This window comes from Xenopus tropicalis, chromosome 4 (genome assembly GCF_000004195.4).
Source record: "Xenopus tropicalis strain Nigerian chromosome 4, UCB_Xtro_10.0, whole genome shotgun sequence".
Classification (NCBI taxonomy): domain Eukaryota; kingdom Metazoa; phylum Chordata; class Amphibia; order Anura; family Pipidae; genus Xenopus; species Xenopus tropicalis.
In genome coordinates, this window is record NC_030680.2 from 134488623 (window position 1) to 134512467 (window position 23845).

Below are 23845 nucleotides of genomic sequence, written 5' to 3' on the forward strand. Positions count from 1 at the left end.
GGGGGGGGGCTTGGGGGTGCATTAGCGCAGGTGTAGGGGAGAGGTAGCCAACCGGGTTGCCTAGGGTGCCAGGTTGGCTCGGCCCGCCCCTGTATCTATCTATCTATCTACACACTAAGCTTGGTAGAGGCTATTTTCTAATTTGGGATTCTAACAGGTAATGGAGAATTAGGGTTCAGTATATGCAAGTGCAGAACATAATAAAAGAACCCCCCCCCCCCCGAGTGCTAGGGTCCCAAGTCACAGCAAGAGCAGCGTGAATGATCAGCCTGTCACAGAGATACCCTGTGGGAGCCAGACAGCGGTTGCTGACAATGGCAGGGCCCTATTAAGAAGCCTGTTGGGCCCCACGGAGCAGCAGTTGTCAGTGGGAGGAGTGTGGGGGAGCAGTACAGTAGGGTATAATGGAATTCCGCAAATATTCAAGTTATGGTTCAAAAACACGAACGTTTTATATTAAGTGAAAAAAATACAAAAACTGGAAGCTTGTGAGTTTATGTAGAAGTCAATGGGAGTTGTTCTGGGCAAAGTCAAACCATTTTTTTCAATTTGCGATTTTCAACTTTTTGGGGTTTGCAAACTCACAAATTCAAGTTTTTCATATTTGGGTTTAATAAATAAATGAACGTTCCAGTTTTTTAATATACGTGAGTTTATTCGAAGTAGAAAAAAACTCAAATTCACAAACTTGAAAATTGATATAAAAGCCCATTAGTGTATGGGAAATACATTTAGATTTAATAATCAGTCATTTGACTTTTAATAAAGGGCCCTTACAATGCCGGGGGGCCGCTCAGCCTACACCCATCCCCATGGAATAGACGGTAGGAACGTGCCACAGAGGGGACTTTATATTGCAAGAAGCAGCCCTAACGGTCAGGCCCAAGGCTCCTACTGACAGCGCAGAACCAGAACTCCCCACCAGCCCAATGCCGAGCGCAGTGAAATGAGGACAGGCGGGGTGGGCTGCACCCCGAGCCAACAAACCAGAATCAATAGCCGCTGGCCAGGCGGCGGTCCCTCCTCTAATGAAGCTCTCTCCTTATTTCCCCGGTGGGTGCTTGTGGCAAAGACTGGGAGGTGAAGATTAATGTGGGAATAGCTGAACGTGCACAGCTCTAATTGCCCTTCCGCCGGCCAACGTGGGCTTAACCATTTCTCTGCCGTCAGGCATATGCTTGCCACCAAGGGAAACACAATAGGTGGTGACAATAAGGGTTAATATAAAAACCTATATTTTATTCATGTTTTCCTTAACAAGGAAGTATAGGGGGCAATGGCACAAGGGTCCCTCCACTGTTCCCTATTAGAATCACTAGAAACCACTAAAGCTAGCCAGATACCTTTATTCTCAGCTAGCCATCTGGGCAAGGATGACTTCTATAGGCACATGGCTATAATAAAATAAAGGTTAAGTTTCTGCCCAAAGTGAATTAAAAGTGGTTATGTTTCATACCTTTCTGTCACTAAGCAGCAGTTAGGTCATGCTTTATGGCTGAGATTCTAGCTATCTGTATAAGGGTTGGGCAGTTGGGGCATTTTGGTCAAATGCTGACATAGTTAGGGGCAGATTTATCAAAATGTGAGTTTAGAGCTTAATTCTTAAAAACTCACCCACAATCTATTCATTCCTATGGGATTTTTAGAAGCGTATTTATGAAATGGTAAGCGCTAACTTTCACCCATTGATAAATGCACTTCTAAAAATCACACAGAAATGAATAGAAGATGGGTGAGTTTTCATGTATTAAACTTTAAACTCACATTTGGATAAATCTGCCCCTTAATGTTAGTGGTTATTCATGGTCCTGCCATGTTTTGTTCTGTTTGTTTTCCGTACAGTACCTGTACTTGATCCCAACTAAGATATAATTACCCCTTATTGGGTGCAGAACAGCCCTATTGGGTTTATTTAATGGTTAAATGATTCCCTTTTCTCTGTAATAATAAAACAGTACCTGTACTTGATCCCAACTAAGATATAATTACCCCTTATTGGGGCAGAACAGCCCTATTGGGTTTATTTAATGGTTAAATGATTCCCTTTTCTCTGTAATAATAAAACAGTACCTGTACTTGATCCCAACTAAGATATAATTACCCCTTATTGGGGGCAGAACAGCCCTATTGGGTTTATTTAATGGTTAAATGATTCCCTTTTCTCTGTAATAATAAAACAGTACCTGTACTTGATCCCAACTAAGATATAATTACCCCTTATTGGGGGCAGAACAGCCCTATTGGGTTTATTTAATGGTTAAATGATTCCCTTTTCTCTGTAATAATAAAACAGTACCTGTACTTGATCCCAACTAAGATATAATTACCCCTTATTGGGGGCAGAACAGCCCTATTGGGTTTATTTAATGGTTAAATGATTCCCTTTTCTCTGTAATAATAAAACAGTACCTGTACTTGATCCCAACTAAGATATAATTACCCCTTATTGGGGGCAGAACAGCCCTATTGGGTTTATTTCATGGTTAAATGATTTTTAGTAGACCAAGTATTGAGATCCAAATTACAGAAAGATCCCTTATCCGGAAAAGCCCAGGTCCCGAGCATTCTGGATAACAGGTCCAATACCTGTACAAAGATGCTGATCATTACATAGTTATTTGGGATGAAACTGAAATTGAATAACAATTTACTTCCTAACCCTAGAGGAAGCAGACCCCACACCCCGGCCCCGGGTCTGCTTACTCTATAGTTGCGCCACGGCACACTTGGTAGGGGACTGTCTGGGCAAAAACTGCCTGTTTGGTTTCCCAAATTATAAACTCTGGACAGGACTTTGATGTGACTGGCACAGTGATCAACCAATTGCTGATCACAACATCATAATCCAACCCCCCAATTCTACCTTCCCCGCCCCCTGCCTGGACTTCCCTGTTGCATAAGGTGACAACCCTAACACTTTAGCACTTTGTGGCTGAAATCTGCTTTGTGCGCAGACTCACAAATGGATTATAGCACATACGCATTAGGGGAAGAGCAGAGCCAAACTGAAGTGGTGGAAACACATAGAGCGCCAGTAGCCCAAAGGGGGGGCCCCTGGCCCATTGCGCCTGTATTTGATAACACTGAAATAAAGTGTCACAAACATCAACATCCCGGGCAGTTTCACCAAGCAACATTTTTATTTCTTACACAATTTCTTAGCAGACATCTCTAATAACAACAAGACATGTGACCTTCCAGGAAGGGGGGCAGAGATACAGCCGATATGTGCGGTCTTGTTAGACTGGAGGAGGGGCCGAATGTACACTTACTGGCTGGGAATGTTCAAAGGCAGCACCCAAGGCTGAAGACACACAGAGCTACTAGTAGCAGCTACTTGTCACGGCTACTAAAATAGACAGTGCTGATCATTTACTGATAATTGTCTCTACGTGTGTTTTAGCAGAGGCAATTCTCAGTGTTGTCTATGGCAGGGTATTTTCTGGGGTTTAGTAGCAGTGAAAAAGTAGCTGCTCCTAGTAGCCCAGTGTGTCTTCACCCTAATGATAGTTCTATATTTAGGAAAATTTCAGGTTAATCTCAGTGAGTGCCAGTTCCCATCAGTTCCATACCATTCCATAAACCCCAGATACTTCCTTGGTTGCTAAGGTCCAGCTGGGTAACTACGTGTGCCAACCCTACCTGGACCCACCCCCTTGCCTCCTGTCCAATCGCGTCCCTAGCTACCCGCCCACTCTTAGGTAGGAGAGCGGCTGGGGAGGAGGGATTTCTATATCTATTCGCGCCACTGCTAAGGTCCTAACCTAAAATTTTAAATTCATGAATTTAGTAATATATTGAGTTTATCACCCAATGTGAACAAGCAGGGCACCTCAACCCAAAGTCACCTCTATAGCTCTGACCCTACAGCGAGTGGCACCCATAGTAATATGTTCCCTGGTGCAGAAAAATCTCATCTTCTCTCCTTCACCCTCGTGTTGGGGCCAAACTGATCAACCAAAAATATGTCAATCATTTAAACACCATAAAATGAAGGACCAGTTGGAATACCAATGCCTACATCCTTACTAATAGTTCATTCTAAGGTGAACTTCCCCTTTAATCATGTACTCACACATACATTCCAGTTAATATTATGTATAAGGAATAAGTGGCGGTTTTGCTTTGCTGCTTTGCTGCATTTGCTATAAAGTATAAGCGGTGATACGGTCAGTCCTCCTCTGCTCTCTCCGCCATTTCCCGAGGAATTATCCGTGATTAAACAGCAGGTTCTACAAGAAACAAAAGAAATTGATATTTAATAATTACACTTGCACACATGGACAAAATAAAATGAATTAAACATTAAAAGTAACCACCTCGGCACTGGGAATTTCATAATTATACCTAAAGCGGAACGTCACTGAGCCCGAAGAAATATTAAATTAAAAAAAATGTTCTTTTTTTCTTTATTGGAGCACAAAACATTGGTTTTTAGCAGTGGAAGTGGGAGTCGGAGCAGCAGCTTAAGGGGCAGGGTAAAATGAGCAGCCGCAAAGCCTTTTTGCTTTCTCATCGTGCCTATTGGCTTCTCTCCCCATCTGTTGTTGCACTTATTACTTGCACTAGCCCTAAACCATTCTAAGAAGAATAATCCATATAATCCCCAGTGATAAAGAACAATGGGAGTAACTGGAACACAAGCACAAAGTAACAATCAGGGTGACAAGGGCCCAAGGGAGCCGAAAAGGTATTCACGTACCTTGTGCTACACATGTGGCTTAAACAAATTGTGGGAGGAGACTTTTTTTTGGCCTGGGCCCTCTGCAAAAAAATAAAAATCTAGGGTCTCCAACCCAACCCCCAGACAAAGTAGCAGGTCGGCCTAAACATGAGTGAGAATGGCTATCAAGGTGAGAGAGACAAGAGCCAATGGCAGCTGAGAACCCCATCTCAATGCTTGGCCCTTGATGGTAATTTTATGTGGTTGCTCTTCAAGCCTCTGACTTCTGGGTTCAATGCAGTGTGTATGTTCAATGTTCAATGTGTGTAACAGCAATAGGATCGAACAGTGTTTGTGTTGTGTGACTTGCCCCATATGGAACTTATTGTCCAGATTAAGGGGACTTCCCATTCCCACCATGACGTGACCCGTTACACCCAACATTAACAGAGAACACGCTATGTGGGAATCTGCAGAGCCGGTAGCCATCAACCCACACCCCTCCCCAAGGCGCAGTGACATGCAGGCTCTTCCCTTCTCTATAAGCAGAGACATTTCCCTGATGGCCCAATAAAGAACTTACCTAAATGTTCCTCCATGTATTAATTGGGGCAACGACATGAGGCATTTAGCCAAAATGTGCCAAAATAATGTTCCATTGCCGGCAGTGAGAATGTCTGGGTAATTGCTTGAAAATTCAAACCTTTTATTTTGGCCAGTTACACCGGGGGTTCCCATTGCCGCAACAGAAAGGTTATTTTTTGGAAGTTTTTCCCCCCTTGATTTAACTCAGGCAGCAAAGCGCCTTATATATCATTGCCCTTAAGGTATAAAGAGAAAATCCTTCAATCCAAGGATTATATTATGTGCTATTGACCTACTGATGATAATCCTTCATCTTAAAGGGGTCTGAAACCTAAAGTACCACCGTGGATTAGCCAAGATTTCTAATGAGCATTTCTCTGCCCTCTGTGTAACCAATGAGTAAAGTTTTATTACCCACAGGCTAAGGGAGTGCTAGGTATCCTGGAACTAACTGGCTTTCCCTTAAATGGCTCTGGGATTTGAAGTATCCCCATGGTTTAGCCGAGAGCTCTGTCGGCCATCTCTCCCTTTATTGTATATCCGGAATGTAAGGGTTCATGGTCTCCAGCACACACGCTGGGGGAGTGGCCTTTATCTTAAAGGGATCTGACCACCAGGGATTAGAGTAGATTTCTGAGGGGCATCTCTACCAATTCTGTATGAGCAGGGATCCATGGTCTCCAGCACACACGCCGGGGGGGGGGGGTCATAGGGACCCTAGAACTAAGTGGCCTTTATCTTAAAGGGATCTGACCACCAGGGATTAGTGTGAGGGTTACCTCTAGCGCCTCTGTATCTGCAGTGAGTAAGGTTTCATGTGCTCAAAAGCTGGGGAAGTGGAGGGAACCCTGGAATTTAGCGGCAGGTTCAAGGTTTCTCCAGGAATATCAGTGCTGCTCACAAGGGGGCAGTAACCAAGGAGCCCTGCTGGGTGAATTAGGAGGCAGAGGGCTTTTCTGCCCCTCCCAAACTGCCCCCTTACATCAGCGCTGCCCAAATGCTGTGGTACCGAGGGCCGGGATATTTCTGGCCTAAGTGGTGGAGGGCCGATAATGGAAGCCAGACTTGACTACTCCCCCTTTTTAAATCAGACTCACTTCAAGCCCCCCATGTTATCACAAGAGCTTTTCAAGACCGTACTCACATTAGGGGCCAGTTATTCTCAGTACTGATACCATGTAAATCTTACACAAAGGTAAGCAGCCACAGCAGCCACACAGGTGGGGGGCCGCCAGTTGGACAGCACTGACATCATGGATTTCAAATTCTTGATTTGTACAATATCCCATTTGGAAATGTCGGCTTTATGGTTAACAAATGGCTCACAATAAAGAACATTACACGGATCCAATAGTCTTCTGTTAACTGCCAACTAGCAACCCAATAACTCTCCATAGGGTTAAATCCCACTAAATACATGTTGCTAACTTCACCATGACAACCAGCAGATCTCTATCACTAACTGGCAATATAGCTATCAGTAAAGCTTCCTTTGATGAAAGGACATAGTAAGGGGAGATAAAGAATCCAGGCCTGGGAAGAGAAGGGAACACAAAGCGAGCGAGAAATGTAACAGTAATGTATTTAACCCTTCAGGGATACAATTCTGTGAAAATGATTATTTGTTTGGGATTAAACCCATCTCATGTCATTGAGTTATTTCATTAAAGGAAAACACAACCAAATGTCAATCAGATGAGTCCATTCCCCCTGCCCCCCCCCCAACCCCACCATTGGGCACGCCCAATCTCTCCTCACAGTGGGATATAATTATAGTAGTAAACTAATCCCAGTGCCATGTTGGTTCTGTCCAACTTCCCTGAGCCTTACACACTGAAATGAGCTCAGCGCCAGTATATCCTTATATCCAGCGCAGTTTCCACTATGAGGCAAGGTGAGAACTTACTCAGGCGGCATTTAGCAACTAGATGGCAGGGAGTGTTCCCAGCACTGGGTCCTGTGGGGTAATAACCTAAGGCAACAGGAAGTAACCAGTGAGCAATTAGCGTTTGATGTAGTGCATATAGAATATTCATACAAACATCTCATTGGTTATAAGTGAACTGGGGGTAAGGAGAAAGAAAGTCCTTCGCCTGAAGAGCATACAATAAATAAATGGGTGGGTAACAAATAGGCCGCTAGCTCTTTTACTTTCTAGAGTTATTAATCAAATATGACGTTGCAAGAAGTAATTGCTTAATGCCCCTCTTCTATTAAACATGCGATTATTATTATTATCACGTATTTATGAAGCACCGTCATACCTCAGTAGCGCTGTGCGGGCCGGCCTGAGACTCACAAGTTGGGGTCACAAGATTTCTGGGTTGTGGGCCAGTTCAGACCGAGTTCTTCCTTCTGCCCCCCCCCCCCCTTACTGTGCCCCACTTCTACCTCCAGAAGCCTCTATTTATAAGTGCATACCTGCCTGCCCCGCCCCCTTTGTGACATCAGAGACAGGGCAGGGAGGGCAAGGGTCTATATATACAGGTGAATTGCCAGGTCAGATGCGGGTATGGATTCGCAGCGAATTTCCACATTTTACCTTTTGCAAAACTTCTGCAAAAATTAATAGGTGTGGTCACGTAAAAAAGGGCGTGGTCACCTCAAATTAGGCGTGGTCAATTCCAGCTGGGGTTCAGGCTTGGACTGGCAATCTGTGGGTTCAGGCAAATGCCAGAGGGGCTGCTGTAAGATGCCACAGACACTATTTATTGGGCTGGTGGGGGGGCTGTTTTGGCCTCTGTGTACTTGGAATGCCGGGGACTATTTTTCTCCAAAAACTCTGGTTTCCTCCAGACTCCAAAATCATATAGGCAGGATAATTGTATCCTGATAAAATTGCTCCTTGTGTGTGTGACTGTGATAGGAACATTAGATTGTAAGCTCCTCTGGGGCAGGCACTATATAAAGGATATTAATACTATTTCTGAGCCCGGGGTGCAGTGGATAGCATCGATGCCTTATAATACGAGGGGCCTGGGTTCAATTCTGAGCAGGGCATTATGTTCTGCTGTAGTTTCCCCGGTTCCCCGGGTTCATCCCACACTGCACAAACCTACAGTACAGGCAGCTAAATTGGCTCCTGGTGCAACCCAGCTTAGACTGTAAGCTCCCTGGGGGCAGGGACTGATGGAAATGATGAACAAACTCCTTTATAAAAGCTGATAATAATAATAATAACATATGTGTAACCTGTGTTCCTACACTGAATTGTTCATCTTCCTTTGTGTGCGGCCCGGACACGTTATTGATTTCCGAATTACAGCGACAGTTATGCTTGGAAATGGATTCTGTCAAGACAAGAGCGGGGAGATGGCCCCGCAGAAGAAAGAATATTTAAATCTGTCAGTGTATGAGAACTAATGCATCCGGCTATACAATAGGCTACTTCCATTCCCCAGCACCTTCCCAAGCTTATTTATAGGGCACAAAGGGAGAAGCTTCACTTTCTCAGCAATTGATTGTCACCCTTGACAAACGCACGGCAGGAACCTTGTCACAAACCCAACGTAATCCTCAGCAAATGATTAGAAGCTTTTATCCTGCGCCAGTTTGTAAATACAGCAACAGCCAAATGCACTTTCCCTGCAGATAAAGGGGAGCTTAACATATATTGTATCATCCATATGTACGTTCGGCTAATACATTACTGTGTAACAAGCTCCATACGTGGTTACTAATTATAAGGCCCCCCTTTCGCTACTTTTTGTCAACAACAATCTCCAAAAAAATAGTCATCAATAAAATTCATTTCAATGTTAATCCAAACATGACTCTATCAAACGTTGAGTCGGACTGGGCCTGTGGGACACTGGGAAAACACATGGAGGCCCCTGGGCTACTGCTTGCCCCCGATCAGAGGATCAGTTAGTGGCGCAAGTACAGATATTCATTTATACAGAATGCTCAGGACCTGGGATTTTCCAGATAAGGGATCTTTTTGTAATTTGGCTCTCCATACCTTAAGATTATTAAAAAAATCTTTAGAACAATAAATAAACCCAATAGGGCTGTTCTGCCCCAATAAGGGGTAATTATATCTTAGTTGGGATCAAGTACAGGTACTGTTTTATTATTACAGAGAAAAGGGAATCATTTAACCATTAAATAAACCCAATAGGATTGTTCTGCCCCCAATAAGGGGTAATTATATCTTAGTTGGGATCAAGTACAGGTACTGTTTTATTATTACAGAGAAAAGGGAATCATTTAACCATTAAATAAACCCAATAGGGCTGTTCTGCCCCCAATAAGGGGTAATTATATCTTAGTTGGGATCAAATACAAGGTACTGTTTTATTATTACAGAGAAAAGGGAATCATTTAACCATTAAATAAACCCAATAGGACTGTTCTGCCCCCAATAAGGGGTAATTATATCTTAGTTGGGATCAAGTACAGGTACTGTTTTATTATTACAGAGAAAAGGGAATCATTTAACCATTAAATAAACCCAATAGGGCTGTTCTGCCACCAATAAGGGGTAATTATATCTTAGTTGGGATCAAGTACAGGTACTGTTTTATTATTACAGAGAAAAGGGAATCATTTAACCATTAAATAAACCCAATAGGGCTGTTCTGCCCCCAATAAGGGGTAATTATATCTTAGTTGGGATCAAATACAAGGTACTGTTTTATTATTACAGAGAAAAGGGAATCATTTAACCATTAAATAAACCCAATAGGACTGTTCTGCCCCCAATAAGGGGTAATTATATCTTAGTTGGGATCAAGTACAGGTACTGTTTTATTATTACAGAGAAAAGGGAATCATTTTTAAAAACTTAAATTACGGAGTCTATGGGAGATGGCCTTCTTGTAATTCAGACCTTTATTTTTATACAAGTTTTTATATAAGTTTCTCTGGGGACCAACCGAATCACTCCCATAGCTAGCTATAGCAACCAGCTGTATCCATGCAGTTTCAGTACAACTGCCTGCTTATTGCTTATGGAAGTTTTTTGGAAAGCAATTGCTAAAGGGAAAGGGGCCCCCAAGTGCCAAGATAAACACCCTGACTCAGATTGGGTGGCTCTGCGTTATCTATACAGGGTGCTCAGGTCACCTCATGTCTGGAACATCCCTGGAATGATTATGTTTTAGCCCCATTAGTATTACTCAGCAGTAACTTGCTGTGACACCCCAAGTTCTTCCCAGAAGTTCTAGATCTCTTAGTTATGCAGGGCTCTAATTGGCTGGAGCAATGCTTTAAATCTGATTTCCAATATATAGAGAGAGCCCCGGAGCAGCTAGGAATTCCTAAATACAAATGTTCCCCGACAGGTAATAACGCTGAGAAACTGGATTTTTTTCCCATTGCTTGGATGGAAACGTCTCTACTAATTTGGTGATTACATGAGACGGCAGATTGCGGTTTTAAAGAACTTCTTTGGAGGAAGAGAACTCAATTACTGCTCTGCCTTCCATAAATCACTATATCTATAGAGAAACGGATCCATAGATCCAGAAAGAATTACCAGCAGGGTCTGCTAAATGTAACGCTGAGAGGTGCTCCCATTTACAGAAATGACTTTGGCGCGGCTACAGGAAAGCATGGAGATTAGCAGAATAAAAACCAAAGGCTCAAGCATTCAAATGCAGCAAATAATTGCACCGGTTTGCATGATATACACGGACATCTTATGTGCCTGCCCAGAACATGAACATGAGCCCAGAACATGAACATGAGCCCAGAACATGAACATAAGCCCAGAACATGAACATGAGCCCAGAACATGAACATGAGCCCAGGAAGTGCTTGCCAGGCTTAGAGTTGTACTAAGAAGGGCAAATCTGGACTAGTTGGCGAGAAGTGAGGCCTCAGAAGAACGTGATTTATTGCCCCCCCAATAACTAATTAGGGGACTCTCCCAATCACAGTGTAGAGTTCATACCTTTGAATCGACACACAATGGAAGGGAAGCCATGATTATACAGACACTGGTATATTGTGGTGAGGACAAGTGTCATTTTGAGCTTTACAAAATACCCCATATTTTAGTCTACAGAGGATTTGGTAGGCCACATGCCACAACTGTCATTAGCACTGTAGCAGGGAATATTGACAGGATCATGGTGACTGACACTGAAGACTCCCAAAAAGAAAAATGCCAGCACACCCTGGCTTCTCATACAAAATAGGGCTCAGTGAGCCCCCTTACCAGGGGGCACAGAGGATGAGCCCCCTTACCCAAGGGCACAGAGGATGAGCCCCCTTACCCAAGGGGACAGAGGATGAGCCCCCTTACCCAAGGGCACAGAGGATGAGCCCCCTTACCCAAGGGCACAGAGGATGAGCACCCTTACCCAAGGGCACAGAGGATGAGCCCCCTTACCCAAGGGCACAGAGGATGAGCACCCTTACCCAAGGGCACAGAGGATGAGCACCCTTACCCAAGGGCACAGAGGATGAGCACCCTTACCCAAGGGCACAGAGGATGAGCCCCCTTACCCAAGGGAACAGAGGATGAGCCCCCTTACCCAAGGGCACAGAAGATGAGCACCCTTACCCAAGGGCACAGAAGATGAGCCCCTTTACCCAAGGGCACAGACGATGAGCCCCCTTACCCAAAGGCACAGAGGGTGAGCCCCCTTAACCAAGGGCACAGAGGGTGAGCCCCCTTACCCAAGGGCACAGAGGGTGAGCCCCCTTACCTAAGGGCACAGAGGATGAGCCCCCTTACCCAAGGGCACAGAGGATGAGCCCCCTTACCCAAGGGCACAGACGATAAGCCCCCTTACCCAAGGGCACAGACGACGAGCACCCTTACCCAAGGGCACAGACGACGAGCACCCTTACCCAAGGGCACAGAGGATGATCCCCCTTACCCAAGGGCATAGACGATGATCCCCCTTACCCAAGGGCACAGACGATGAGCACCCTTACCCAAGGGCACAGACGATGAGCACCCTAACCCAAGGGCATAGACGATGAGCACCCTTACCCAAGGGCACAGACGATGAGCACCCTTACCCAAGGGCACAGAGGATGAGCACCCTTATCCAAGGGCACAGAGGGCACCCTATGTCTTCATCAAATGAAAGGAAGGCTTTCCCCAAAATGTTTATGGTACAATACACAGTAGGTCTGTGATATTCCCACCACCCAGGGATTTTACACAACATTAAAGGGGACCTGTCACCCTAAGACATGTTAACATGGAGGTAAAGCTAGAGAGAAGAGAAATATGGGGAACAAAATAATTAAATATACATCTAATACATCAGTTAAAGCCAATGTCCTAGGACGGAGAAGGATGGAGCTTACTGGTGGGTGCCATATTGGATGTGTCATATTCTAAGTAAATCTGAGCTGTCATCTACATGTCTTGATGTCTTCATTTCAAATATTGGCAAGTAAATATTTTTACCAAGGATGTTGTTGAGGACAGATTGGCCGTCTGTACTTGCTGGCAAATGGCCACCCAGCATCCCGCCATTGTTGCTCCTTGGAACTGCCTGCTTATCTGGCACCGAGCTTTCACCACAACCTGACATGGAGCCGTAACACAGTCAAGCCAAGTTCTTCAAATCGACTTCAGCGCAAACATTGTGAAAGCTTTTAGTTTAGGTGACGAGGGTATTTTTATGTTCAAGAAAGAATGGAAATACTTTCAGACCAATGTGTCCCGGTAACACTGGGTGGGGGCACCATAATGAAATCTGCTGCTGAAATCTGTCACACTTACAGCAATGACAATTGCTCTGGGCAGGAGCGCCATTGTTGTATTAATGATATACTGTATCAGGCACGCCGGCTCCTGAAGGGAAATGCTGTCGCCGGCCGCAGGTTTTCAATAGAATCCTCCGTTCCACAAACTACCCCGGCACCCCTGACCCCCAGTCTCAGCGGGAGAGCTTAGAGTGGCAAGAGAAATTTCACCCTGTCCACATGTCACAGGCGTAATGGCTGAATTACTTATTGTTCCTCTGCCAGGGGAGATGGGAAAAACGCACGCTTGAGTGAAAAGCAGGGAAAAAAAATGAGGCCGTCACACAAAAGGTTTGTGAGCCTTGCGCTTTAGTTTTCATTTTCAACTGGAAAAAAAAAAGTCTTCCATTTAAACAACTGTGTTTATTTTATCTGGGGGTCCGGCCACTATTGTTCCACGCTGACAACCCGCCCAACTCGCTAGTTTCAAATCAGAACGGTATTTTTATTCCCTTTCTATAAAATGATTATTTACAGGGACCTGCTCGCCCCCCCCGGAGGCATGTCTCACAAATATATATATATATATAAATATATAAATAAACATTTTGGTAATGGTGACTGCTGCGCTTCAGTTGCAATTGCTTAAAACATCAATGGGGCGTTGCGCCTGTTGCGCTGAGTAAAACAAAAACACATCGTACAGTAGAGTAATTCAAAGAGGGAACATTTCAATAGCCATTAGGTAATTACTGTAAGAGGAACAGTAAAATAAATGTCAGGCAATAGGGCCCCCCTTCTCCCCTGACCCCTCTCTGATGGTTTGACCCCTATTTTGTTGGCTGACATGCACCGGGGGGGGGGGGGGGCTCGTATGCCGGTGTCTCTTTTAAATTGTAGCTTATTGCTATGATTTTAGGGTAATTTTGCCAGCGCTTGAACATTTCTTTCAATTGGCCTGTGAATACAGTTATGCCTCGCTACGCTTACACGCCAACTGGGTCACAAGGAGTTGATCTGAGATATCCAACTGTGTAAACCATTCGTAGGGTCATTTCACTGAAAGGCTCAAAGAAAAATATACCTTTAGTAGGTTTATACAGGTTTAAATGCTCCGTAACAGCACAGTAGAAAACCTATTGGCACAGGGGATTCTGCAAATAGAACCTTATGTTTCTGTTTACTTGTGTTTTTTCCATGAGTCCCTGTACTATTTGTTTGTTTGGGGGCTCACAGTCATTCCCACTACAGATAAAAAACTGATTTATATTTCAATTAGCACTCGCGCTCACCCAATTAAATAGTAGGTTCAGGTGCTTATGCCCCAAACCTTTTGCTTATCACTTTTTTCTCTGTTCGTTCTGGGGAGTATATGCTCATATGTAAGTTCAAAATGCAGGATATTCACTCACCGCTTCCTTTTGGTGGCCCGGGTGCCATACCCCAGACCCACAGCATGGGGAGATTCAACTGCAATAGCCAGCACAAAACAGCATGCACTCATCGGACTCCAGCACAGCGGATACAACTTCAAAAAAGCTTTATTAAAGATAAAAACCTAACATGTTTCGTGTGACTGCGCACGTATTGCTAGGTACATGAGTAGGGAGCCTGATCTTTATAAAAGGAAAGTCATTTTGGCTTTTTACTGCCAATAGATTCGCCACATTAGTGCCACCTAGAACATTATATTTATTCAGCAGAAAGCTTTACCATACCTGAGTAAGAAGCCCTAGAAGCTCCATTGGTTTGTTTAAGATAGCAGCTGCCATTTTATGTTGGTCTCAGTAGCTTCCGTGCTCCAGCTCTAGCTGCTGGTAGCTCAGATTACACAGTACAGTTGGGGGGAGAAAGTGAGATGAGATGGGAGGGGGAGCGAGTTGAGATGGGAGGGGGAAAGAGAAGGGTAGGGGAGATCGCTGCACACACTCGTACTGTGCCCTGAAGGATTTTTCTCAGAGAAGGAAGCCTGATACTGAAGAACATGTGTGCACAAAAGAAGAAGAGAAACTCTGTGTTTCTTTTGATAGAGGACTCTATACGCAGCATTACCGTAAGTGCTTATGGCTGTATTACATAGACCTTCCTGATAAAGCTTACTTATTTTTTACCTTTCCTTCTTGTTTAATATTCAGCTAAAACAAATGTAAACCCATTTGACATTTAAGCTAACAGCTAAACTTAACAAATGTTTGTTCACAAATGATGACATTTTGTGATTTTTCTCATATTTTTATATGCATATAAGGATTTGGATTTGGTTTGAAATTTGGGGGCTGTTACATTGAGCACATAGGTTAACATGTGATGGTGGCAAATCCTTATCCAAAATCATAGGTGCCTTTAAAGCAAACAGTGGCCACCTACTTCTAACAGGGGCAAGAAGCAAAGATGTGAGATTTCAAGAAGAAAAAGTCAAGTAGAACAATTGTTAATGAAAAGTAGAAAACTCAGGGGCAACATAAGGTTGCCTCTGCCAGGGGCAGTTTAAAAAGGAGCCTCTGCCAGGGGCAGTTTAAAAAGGAGCCTCTGCCAGGGGCAGTTTAAGAAGGAGCCTCGCAGGGGCAGTTTAAGAAGGAGCCTCGTAGGGGCAGTTTAAGAAGGAGCCTCGTAGGGGCAGTTTAAGAAGGAGCCTCGTAGGGGCAGTTTAAGAAGGAGCCTCGCAGGGGCAGTTAAGAAGGAGCCTCGTAGGGGCAGTTTAAGAAGGAGCCTCGCAGGGGCCAGCGCAGCTGGAGAATTCAGCACGGCCTGGAACAGACAGCTGAGAATGAAGTAAGATGGAACAATAATAGTGTAATATGTGTTTCAGACAGTTACATAATGGAAAGTCCAGATGGGCCTGTAGGTTATTATCTGCTGTCATATTCTATTTAACTGCTGTGGTCAAATGATTCTGTCTTTTGCCATCTCTTCCCTGCTCAGGGCTCAGGAATATAAAGGCAACTGGTCACGGTCCCTGATAATCTTGTTTATCACTGAGGTGAGTGTGCTGTAAGTAATAACCCAACACTAATATATTTATCACTGAGGTCTGCGGTAAGAGATGAGGAGGGCACCGTGCAACTGATTGTCCCTGGAACAAGGAGGCTGGAATGGAGCCGGGATTCTCTGACATTGGGCAGACTCCCAGACAGTCTGAGCTGTGATGAGTTTGTGTGTAATAACTGTGACACTATCCTGTGTCTGTTACTGTATACTATGTAGTTATCTTTAAAGGGGAACTAAAGCTCTTACTCATGAAAGGTGTAAGTCATGAGTTTAAAGGCACAAGTTCAGCAGAACAAAAAAGAGAAGGTTGGGATCCAATCTTCCTCCTCATGTAGTTCCTAGTCTGGCCTGTTGGTTCTGCCTCCTTCCATGTGCTTAGGGTCAAGTGGCTGTACCACAGGAGATGGGGAATCATTGAGTTTGGGGTGGCTAATGGCAACGCGTTGTAGGATATATCTGTCCCCAAAGATACAAATACAGTGCCAATTTTGTTTCTAATTACCCCAGTTATATGTAGTGCCAATATCTTAGAGCAAAAAGTGCCAATTCCATGTACTGATGTTGGTTTGGGGGGCTTAGCCCCTTAGCATGTAGTCAGTTGCCTATAATGAATATTGGCGTGTGATATTAAATCATAATGGTTGTGCCAAATGCAAAGTAATACTATTTTCAGAAGTTCTCTTTATTATCCATGAGAAAAATAGAAAAATATGGGGAAAACCGTGACATTGTAGTAACTGGTTGTCCTGGTGACATCTGATAATGAAAGCTTTGTTCCCCTACACCCTACACTTAGCCTCTGCTCTACAAGCCAAGATGCGTTGCTCTGTGTGCAACAAGATGTTTTTAAAGTCAGAAAACAAGTAGTGAGAGCCTTATTGTATTGTATAAAAGGCATTATGCCATAAGTGGGGACAGGCGGCCGCCATGTATAAAGCCCTGGGAAAGGATTGAAAGGAAAAGCCCATTTCTGGCTATCTTGAGCCATGATTTAAGTGTTGCTCTTAATTGCTTGGCCTAGAGAGATGGAAAATGGACTCTAGAGGCCCTGTTAATTCCTGTTAAAGAGGAAAGTATTAACATGGCAGCAGGGGGAATATTAAAGGCTTTGTGTAAGAAGCTTGGAACTTTCTGCACAGGCAACATGGAAGCCTTCGGCAGCTGCACTCTGTATTACAGCTCACATTAAAGGCTGGGGCCTCTTGGACTACATTAAGGGCAGAAAATGCCACCCAGCTGGGATTGGCTCTATATGAAATGAGGAGAATAACGGGGGTTCGAGACATTTGTTTAACTACAACCAGGATGATCATTTGATGGCAAGATGGGAGAAACTAAAAGTGAGACCCCACTTAGATAGATAAAAGCTCTTAACAAAGACCATATTGTAGCTGAAGAGGGCAACATAAGTATGTTTTGTGCTACAAAAGTACGTTTCCGTGGCAATGAGAAAATATGATGTTTTTCCTGCTTTTTACCACTTGTTTGATTAATGTCCAGCAGTACCACCAAACCTCAGGTACCTTGGTAGTAATTAACAGATAATGAGGGTTGCGCAACAACCTAGGTGGTGTAAGAGCTCTGCACTGTCTGATCTTTGTTCAGTCTCAGAGTTTCCTTGCGATGATCCAGGACCAGTGCCCTCCCAGTAGATGTTTTACTATACTAATGCAAGAACCTTAGTATGCACGACAAGCCCATGGAATTCCGGGGAGACTGAACAAAGATGGTGGCATGGTGCTCACATAGAATGTACCCTGGGCCATGTGTTTTTCAGAGAAAAGGACAGCTCACCTGGGGTAACTATAGTCACTGTGGGTGCCTAACATACCCCAGGGAATACCACTTCCCTTGGTCCTTGGAGGTGGTATTGTTTCTGGAGGCTCTAATATATACTGAACAGTTGTCAGCTCTTGACTTACCCATTGGTGCATCTAGTGTATCTGGTTCTTTCCTTTATCTGTGCCACCAACTTTTGGTGGAGGGGTTATTATCATTCTCACAGCAGGAAATGCACAGCAGAAAAAAATTCATTGTTAGTCCAAGTTAGTATTGTCCAACTGTGGCCTTCCAAGAGATTTATGGCTCTACTGACTCTACTGGCCCGTTTGGATCATCATGTTATTACTCCGAACATGTGACAGAGTTAAAATAAAATGTTCCAGTCTATGGAAATGGTTGAACAGCATTGGTCCAATCAATACAAGTAGCACCAATAAGTACAGACCGAGGTGTAATGCTTGGAGACGTAATGCAACAACATGTGAGTGATTCCCATGCCTGACATATACCATAGACTTATAAGGGGGGTTTACTTTTAAGTTAACCATTAGTTGGTCTTCCATTCTCTTTCTGGTTTTCATTTGGCCCCCTAGCAACAAAATAGCTGCTGAAATTCTAAATATAGCAGAATGAAGACTAACTGCAAATTGTCTGGGAATATCACTCTATATCATGAAAGTTAATTAAAGGTCACCAACCCCTTTTTGTAGCGGAGAAAAGTCATTCCAACCATCAATTAACACTGTGCAAAGTTTGAGGCTAAAAAAGCACAATGAAAGTTTTCGCTCTAACAGCAAAGCAACCTTGATTTGACAACTTTTCCCAAAATACTCCCGTGGCAACGATCCACCATAATTCACGCTCTGACACCTGCGGGCTGTGCAGCAAATGTGATGAGAAAGATGCAAAATCATAATTTACAGCACCAAAAAAAAAAAAAAAATCACCTCATTAAAACACTGAGTAAGTATTTCAGTAAATAAACAAACACCCCCGCATGTATATTTAAAGAATACGATGTTTGGGATACAGTAGAATTGTCTAGAACGGAGTGAATTTGCGTAATAAAGTCAGGGATAATGAAGTCTAAGCCCTGTGTGACATACATATTGTACATACCGTACGACTTCATGCTGAGAAAAGTCGTTAGCGTTTCCCATATTGTGAGAACCTCGCAAATTACATGTAACTAATCCCATTAAAGAATAAATGCGTTTGGGCACTGACGAGCTCAATGAATTGTATGTAAATAATCCCATTAAGGGTAATGTCACGACTAAAACATGACAATAAAACAAGGCTCATTGTAGCCATATTGGTTCTCTTTGGGCGGACAAACTCTGTATCCATAGTAACAATCTTTTGATTCAGGATTTAGATGGCGCATTCTCCACCAGCGTTGCTCACTCAGCGCAGAGATGCCTGGGCCATGCAGAAAGTCATTTGGAAAAAGTTTGACATGGATTCGCACTGCCAGATTTTTTTGCAAAACGGGCACAAAAATTCGGCATGAAAAAAATTTGCAGAGTAAGGAAAAAGTTGGGGTCACATCAAATTCATTGCAGTTGCATCAAAAAAGTCATGGTCACGTCAAGAAAGTCGTGGTCACAACTGCGCATGTCAAAAAAGTCACGTTTTGCTAATTTTTCATACACTAACACCTCACCAGAGATAGCTGCAGTGCTTTCCATGATGGTCCAATCACGGGAGTATTTATTAACACTAGAGACAAACATCACTGGCCCATAGCAACCAATCAGATCTTTGTTTTTGTTTTCTAACTTCTAAGTGACTATTTAAATCTAATTACTGATTGGTTGCTATGGGCAACATCACAGATGCTGTTTGTCTCCAATGGTCCTGAGTGGACCATCATGGAAAGCACTGCAGCTATCTCTGATGAGGTGTGTGCCTATGGGGGTCTATAACTGGTCCCAAAGTCAGCACTCCACTTCTCATTCTCAGTAACTGGAGGCAATATATACCAACATTTTGCTCTTTTTCACAACTACAACCAGCAGCAATCAAAATGCCTTACACTACTTTTGACCTTTGGAGATTCCAGCCGTCCTCTCCGGCAAAACAAAGGCAATCTATTACCATTCCAATCCACTTATCATTTGATTGTATGTGGAACCATATTGCTCTTCCCTACCAGGATCTGCTTAAGGAATAGGTTGTGTGCCACAGGGAAATCCTGGGTAAACCTAGGTGTAAAAATACTGAAATTTGGCTGAAGTCAATGTGAAATAAATTTCCTATAGCTAATGTCTTTAAGAGCTTCTCCAATCAACCCAACCTGAGCATTGCTCCCCAAACAGTCCTCTAGATACTGCATCAACTGTAAGGGATTAGATGGGTGGTGAGTCCTTAAGAGAGGGACCAGTTAATGTGACTGCTCAGGAACAGGACAGGTAGGAGCAGAACTGAGTGGGGTGAAAGGGCAAGATTAGGTGGCACATACTCTTTTTAAGATATCAGAGGCTAATGCTCAGGCAAGGAAAAAAAGGTCAAGGTAGGGTTTAAATAGGTCTCTGCCAGCTCTGATTGGTTGGCCAATAGCACTGCTGGGTTGTGATGGAAGGGCAGGGTGAAAACCTGAAATAAATGATGATGAGAGTAAATCAGAGATGAGGGAACTCACAAACTGCTCTCCTGGTCTAATGGTTAAGGCTTAAATACCATCTAATTCTAACGTCAATTGGGCCTGCTGAGCAACTGCATCTGATCCAATGCAACTTTAGAAGTCAGACTCCAACTGGATGGGATTTTTAGAATTCTTATAATTGGACATGCGAGACATGACTGCATATAGAGTCACCAGTGGGCACAAGGTCTAAATCACTACGTGGTTGAAGTCAGATTGCCTTGAAAGGAAGATATCCACTCCCCGCCCATAATGATGGCAAAATGGAGGCGCATATTTCAGTCTGACCATGGTCCGGCAGGAACGTTAATTGCGGTAGAGCCAGTAACAAAATATAAAATGGTGCAATGCGTCAAACAAAGTTGCAGTGATGTGTCCCTCAGTGATCTGTGACTGATACACGGCTCATCATTGAGAAGGAATATGAATGAGACTCTAAAGGTGACTAACAGATAGAAATGGATAGATGGGCGCAGAGCACATTTAGCTCACAAATGAAAAAGCCTCGCACGTCGCCAGGAAGCTTTATTCAATCTTATAAGCAAATGAGATTTACTGTTTCTGGGACAACAAAACAACCACGGAGCTGTGTAAACATTAATTTACCAATTCACATGGCAAATAGCCCAATATGATCTATAGTTTGTTTTATCTCGAGCCGAGAAACTTTCCACTTGGTCGGAGCTTCGGCCTTTCTGTCATGCACAGCCCCACCACGGAGATTAGGATTTATTTTAGTGGGGTATTTCATTAGGCGTGAATCGGTGCTTGAGCTATGGATCATTCAGCGCGCCTGCAAATATTCCACCATGGGCTTTATGGGCTTCTGAAAGACAATCTTCCGTTAATAATAATAACAATTTGTGATTTACACAGTGGTTTGCTCCTAAGTACCTTATAGCGGTCAAGGCAGCCATCTTTGGGCAAAGGAAACCAGGGCTGTACAAATAAATAGGTGACTGGGCACCGGACTAAGGACTTAGTTAAGACTTTTCTGCAGGATTTAGATTAAAACTTTTATGCTTAGCCAAACAGCATCTGATCCCATGACAAGAAAGTCATTTACTGGGGGTTCCGATTTATTAGACACTCCTTAATGGACAAAATAACTTACTTTTAACCCTGGGCCAGTGCTGAATTGAGTCAAGATAGAAGTGCGGCCCACCAACAGAAAGTACTTCATGTTAATGCTTTTTATTACTGAAGAGGAGCATGGAACTAAGTTGTTTCTATGGGAGCACTGCCATCTTGGATATCACGGATCTCTTGGGTCACTCTAAGCTGTCACGTGTACACTATTGTAGGAAGTCGGAAAATTTACTATACTGTACATGCACTTACCAAGGGTGGCCCAAGGAATCCCTGGGAAACTGAAGATTTGTAAATAAAATTGCTTATTTTCACCCAAGGTCAGTGCTCCTCTTTAATGAAAAATGCATCAGCCAGGGGTGAGAAACAGTTGATAATGACTTTACTTGTCCTTTAGGCTGATACCACAAGGGCTGATTCTCTACAGGCTGTGGAAAAACAGTGACTGAGAATCAGCCACTGGCATCCACCTCCAACCTTGGCTGCACCCGGAACGCTCTTTTGGGCAGGGCCCTCTTCACCTCTTGTATCGGTTATTGATTGCTTTATATGTTACTCTGTATGTCCAATGTATGGAACCCACTTATTGTACAGCGCTGCGGGATATGTTGGCGCTTTATAAATAAATGTTAATAATAATAATAATAACCATTGTGTCGGCCTGGGTGCAGGCACACGTGGTGTATATTGAAGAAGAAACGCAAAAGTTTGCATTGACCCGGGCCGACACAATGGTTCCGCAGACCAAGAATCAGCCCCGTGTGGCATCAGCCTTAATGTCACTGGGCAAAGTAGAGAAATTCACTAGCCCACCCAAAACCCATACAAATATAAGCCCAGTGCTTGGTCCGTGGGGTCGCCTCCCTATATCTAGTGAGCATTTATACTGCATATTGTCTGTAACACACATAGGGCCAAAGTTGTGCCTGTTGCATGGATGGAAGACCTCCAACTCCATGTTTGCTTGCCCGGAGTAAATTGGTGCACTTGGCATTCAGTAAGTTGAGTCTGCAGGTGGCTATGGTATAAGGTGGCCCCACTGCGAGCAATGTGCTGTATGAGACAGACTATTATCATCCTGACAATGGAGGTTTAGGGCTGCATGTCTGAGGTCAAAAATATAAGTACATTTCTTTATAAATAGCCTTAGATAATGTTCACTCCTTGGGGTTTCCCTTTAGCAGGTTACAATGGGCAGAATTAATATCCCTGACTAATCAGCGGAAAATGTGCTGTATAATATTTAGATGTTATATCAGACCTTGCTCCTCATTGTGGAAGGGAATGTAATGAAGTAAAGCTAGGTGTGTGTGAGCGGCTGTATCTCTGCTGCCCACCGCGCTGTGGTGCTATAATGGATTTGACTGTGAAGCTGGCAACATTTGTCACAAAGCTGACAATTCTGACTCGATGTTGGCACTCACATAGCTGCAGATTTATGCCAGGAACCGGAGAATGCGCCATCCTTCAGCGAGCGATGGGTACATTTTTCAGCGGGGCGTCCCTAATTAAAAAGGGAAGAAGACGTCTCCAGATTGATAGGTTTTGTGGGATGGCGTTTCACGCTCAATTTAAGGAAATATAAATTGTTCCTGGAACCTCTTTAAACACGTGAGGGGAAGGGAAGAAAGGGACACACTTGGAAGGCTCTAAAAAGAAGTGCATTAAAAAAAGAAGCCACTTTTCAATTTTTGCCGCCGTCAGCTTTGTGTGAGACATCAATGGCTCCATTCTGATCACAAAGCCGGTGTCAGCGAGGGCTATTTAGCCCAGAGATGAATGCTGCTCGGCGCACAGGCTGCTGTATAGTCGCAGCCGAAAGACTGGCTTAGAGAGATAAAACAAGGGTGCCGTCGGAACATTCTAACAAGGAACAGACACATGGAACAGCTGCCACAAAGATTTCAAACCCAGTAACTCATTTCCCCCATCATATCCAACACAGCTGTTTTATCTGCTATATAGGCACTTTGCTCAAATCATTTGTAATAAGGGGGAGGGGGAAAAAGAACCCCCCCACTTGTACTAGATTGGGGTTCCAAAATTGAACTCTTTCTCTTAGGCGGGGATTCCCAACATATTTTACACCTGAGCCACATTCAAATGTCAAAAGAGCTGGGGAGCAAAACAAGCAAATGTACCTGGGGTGCCAAATAAGGGCTGCGATTGGCTATTTTGTAGGCCTTATATGAACTGGCAGCCTATAGGAGGTTCTGTTTATCAGTACATCGGTTTTTTATTCAACCAAAACTTGCCTCCAAGCCAGGAATTCAAAAATAAGCACCTCTTTTAAGGCCACTGGGAGCAACATCCAAGTGAGCAACATTCTCAAGCCGCTGGTTGGGATCACTGCTCTCAGGTAAAACAGTCCCATAGAGATGATGAAGAATTGAATTTGTTGCATAGTTAAAGGCATGGTTCACCTTTAAGAATTACCA

At 43.7% G+C, this 23845-nt stretch overlaps 1 protein-coding gene across 1 annotated transcript in view; it reads right to left on the minus strand.

Moving 5' to 3' along the window:
* Positions 1 to 3113: 3113 nt before the first annotated feature.
* chchd6 (coiled-coil-helix-coiled-coil-helix domain containing 6) overlaps positions 3114 to 23845 on the minus strand; it is a 209723-nt gene continuing 188991 nt past the window's right edge. The window contains exon 9 of the mRNA XM_031901175.1: positions 3114 to 4232. Coding sequence (XP_031757035.1) covers positions 4209 to 4232 — 24 coding nt within the window. The 3' untranslated portion in view covers positions 3114 to 4208. The remainder of the gene's footprint in view (positions 4233 to 23845) is intronic.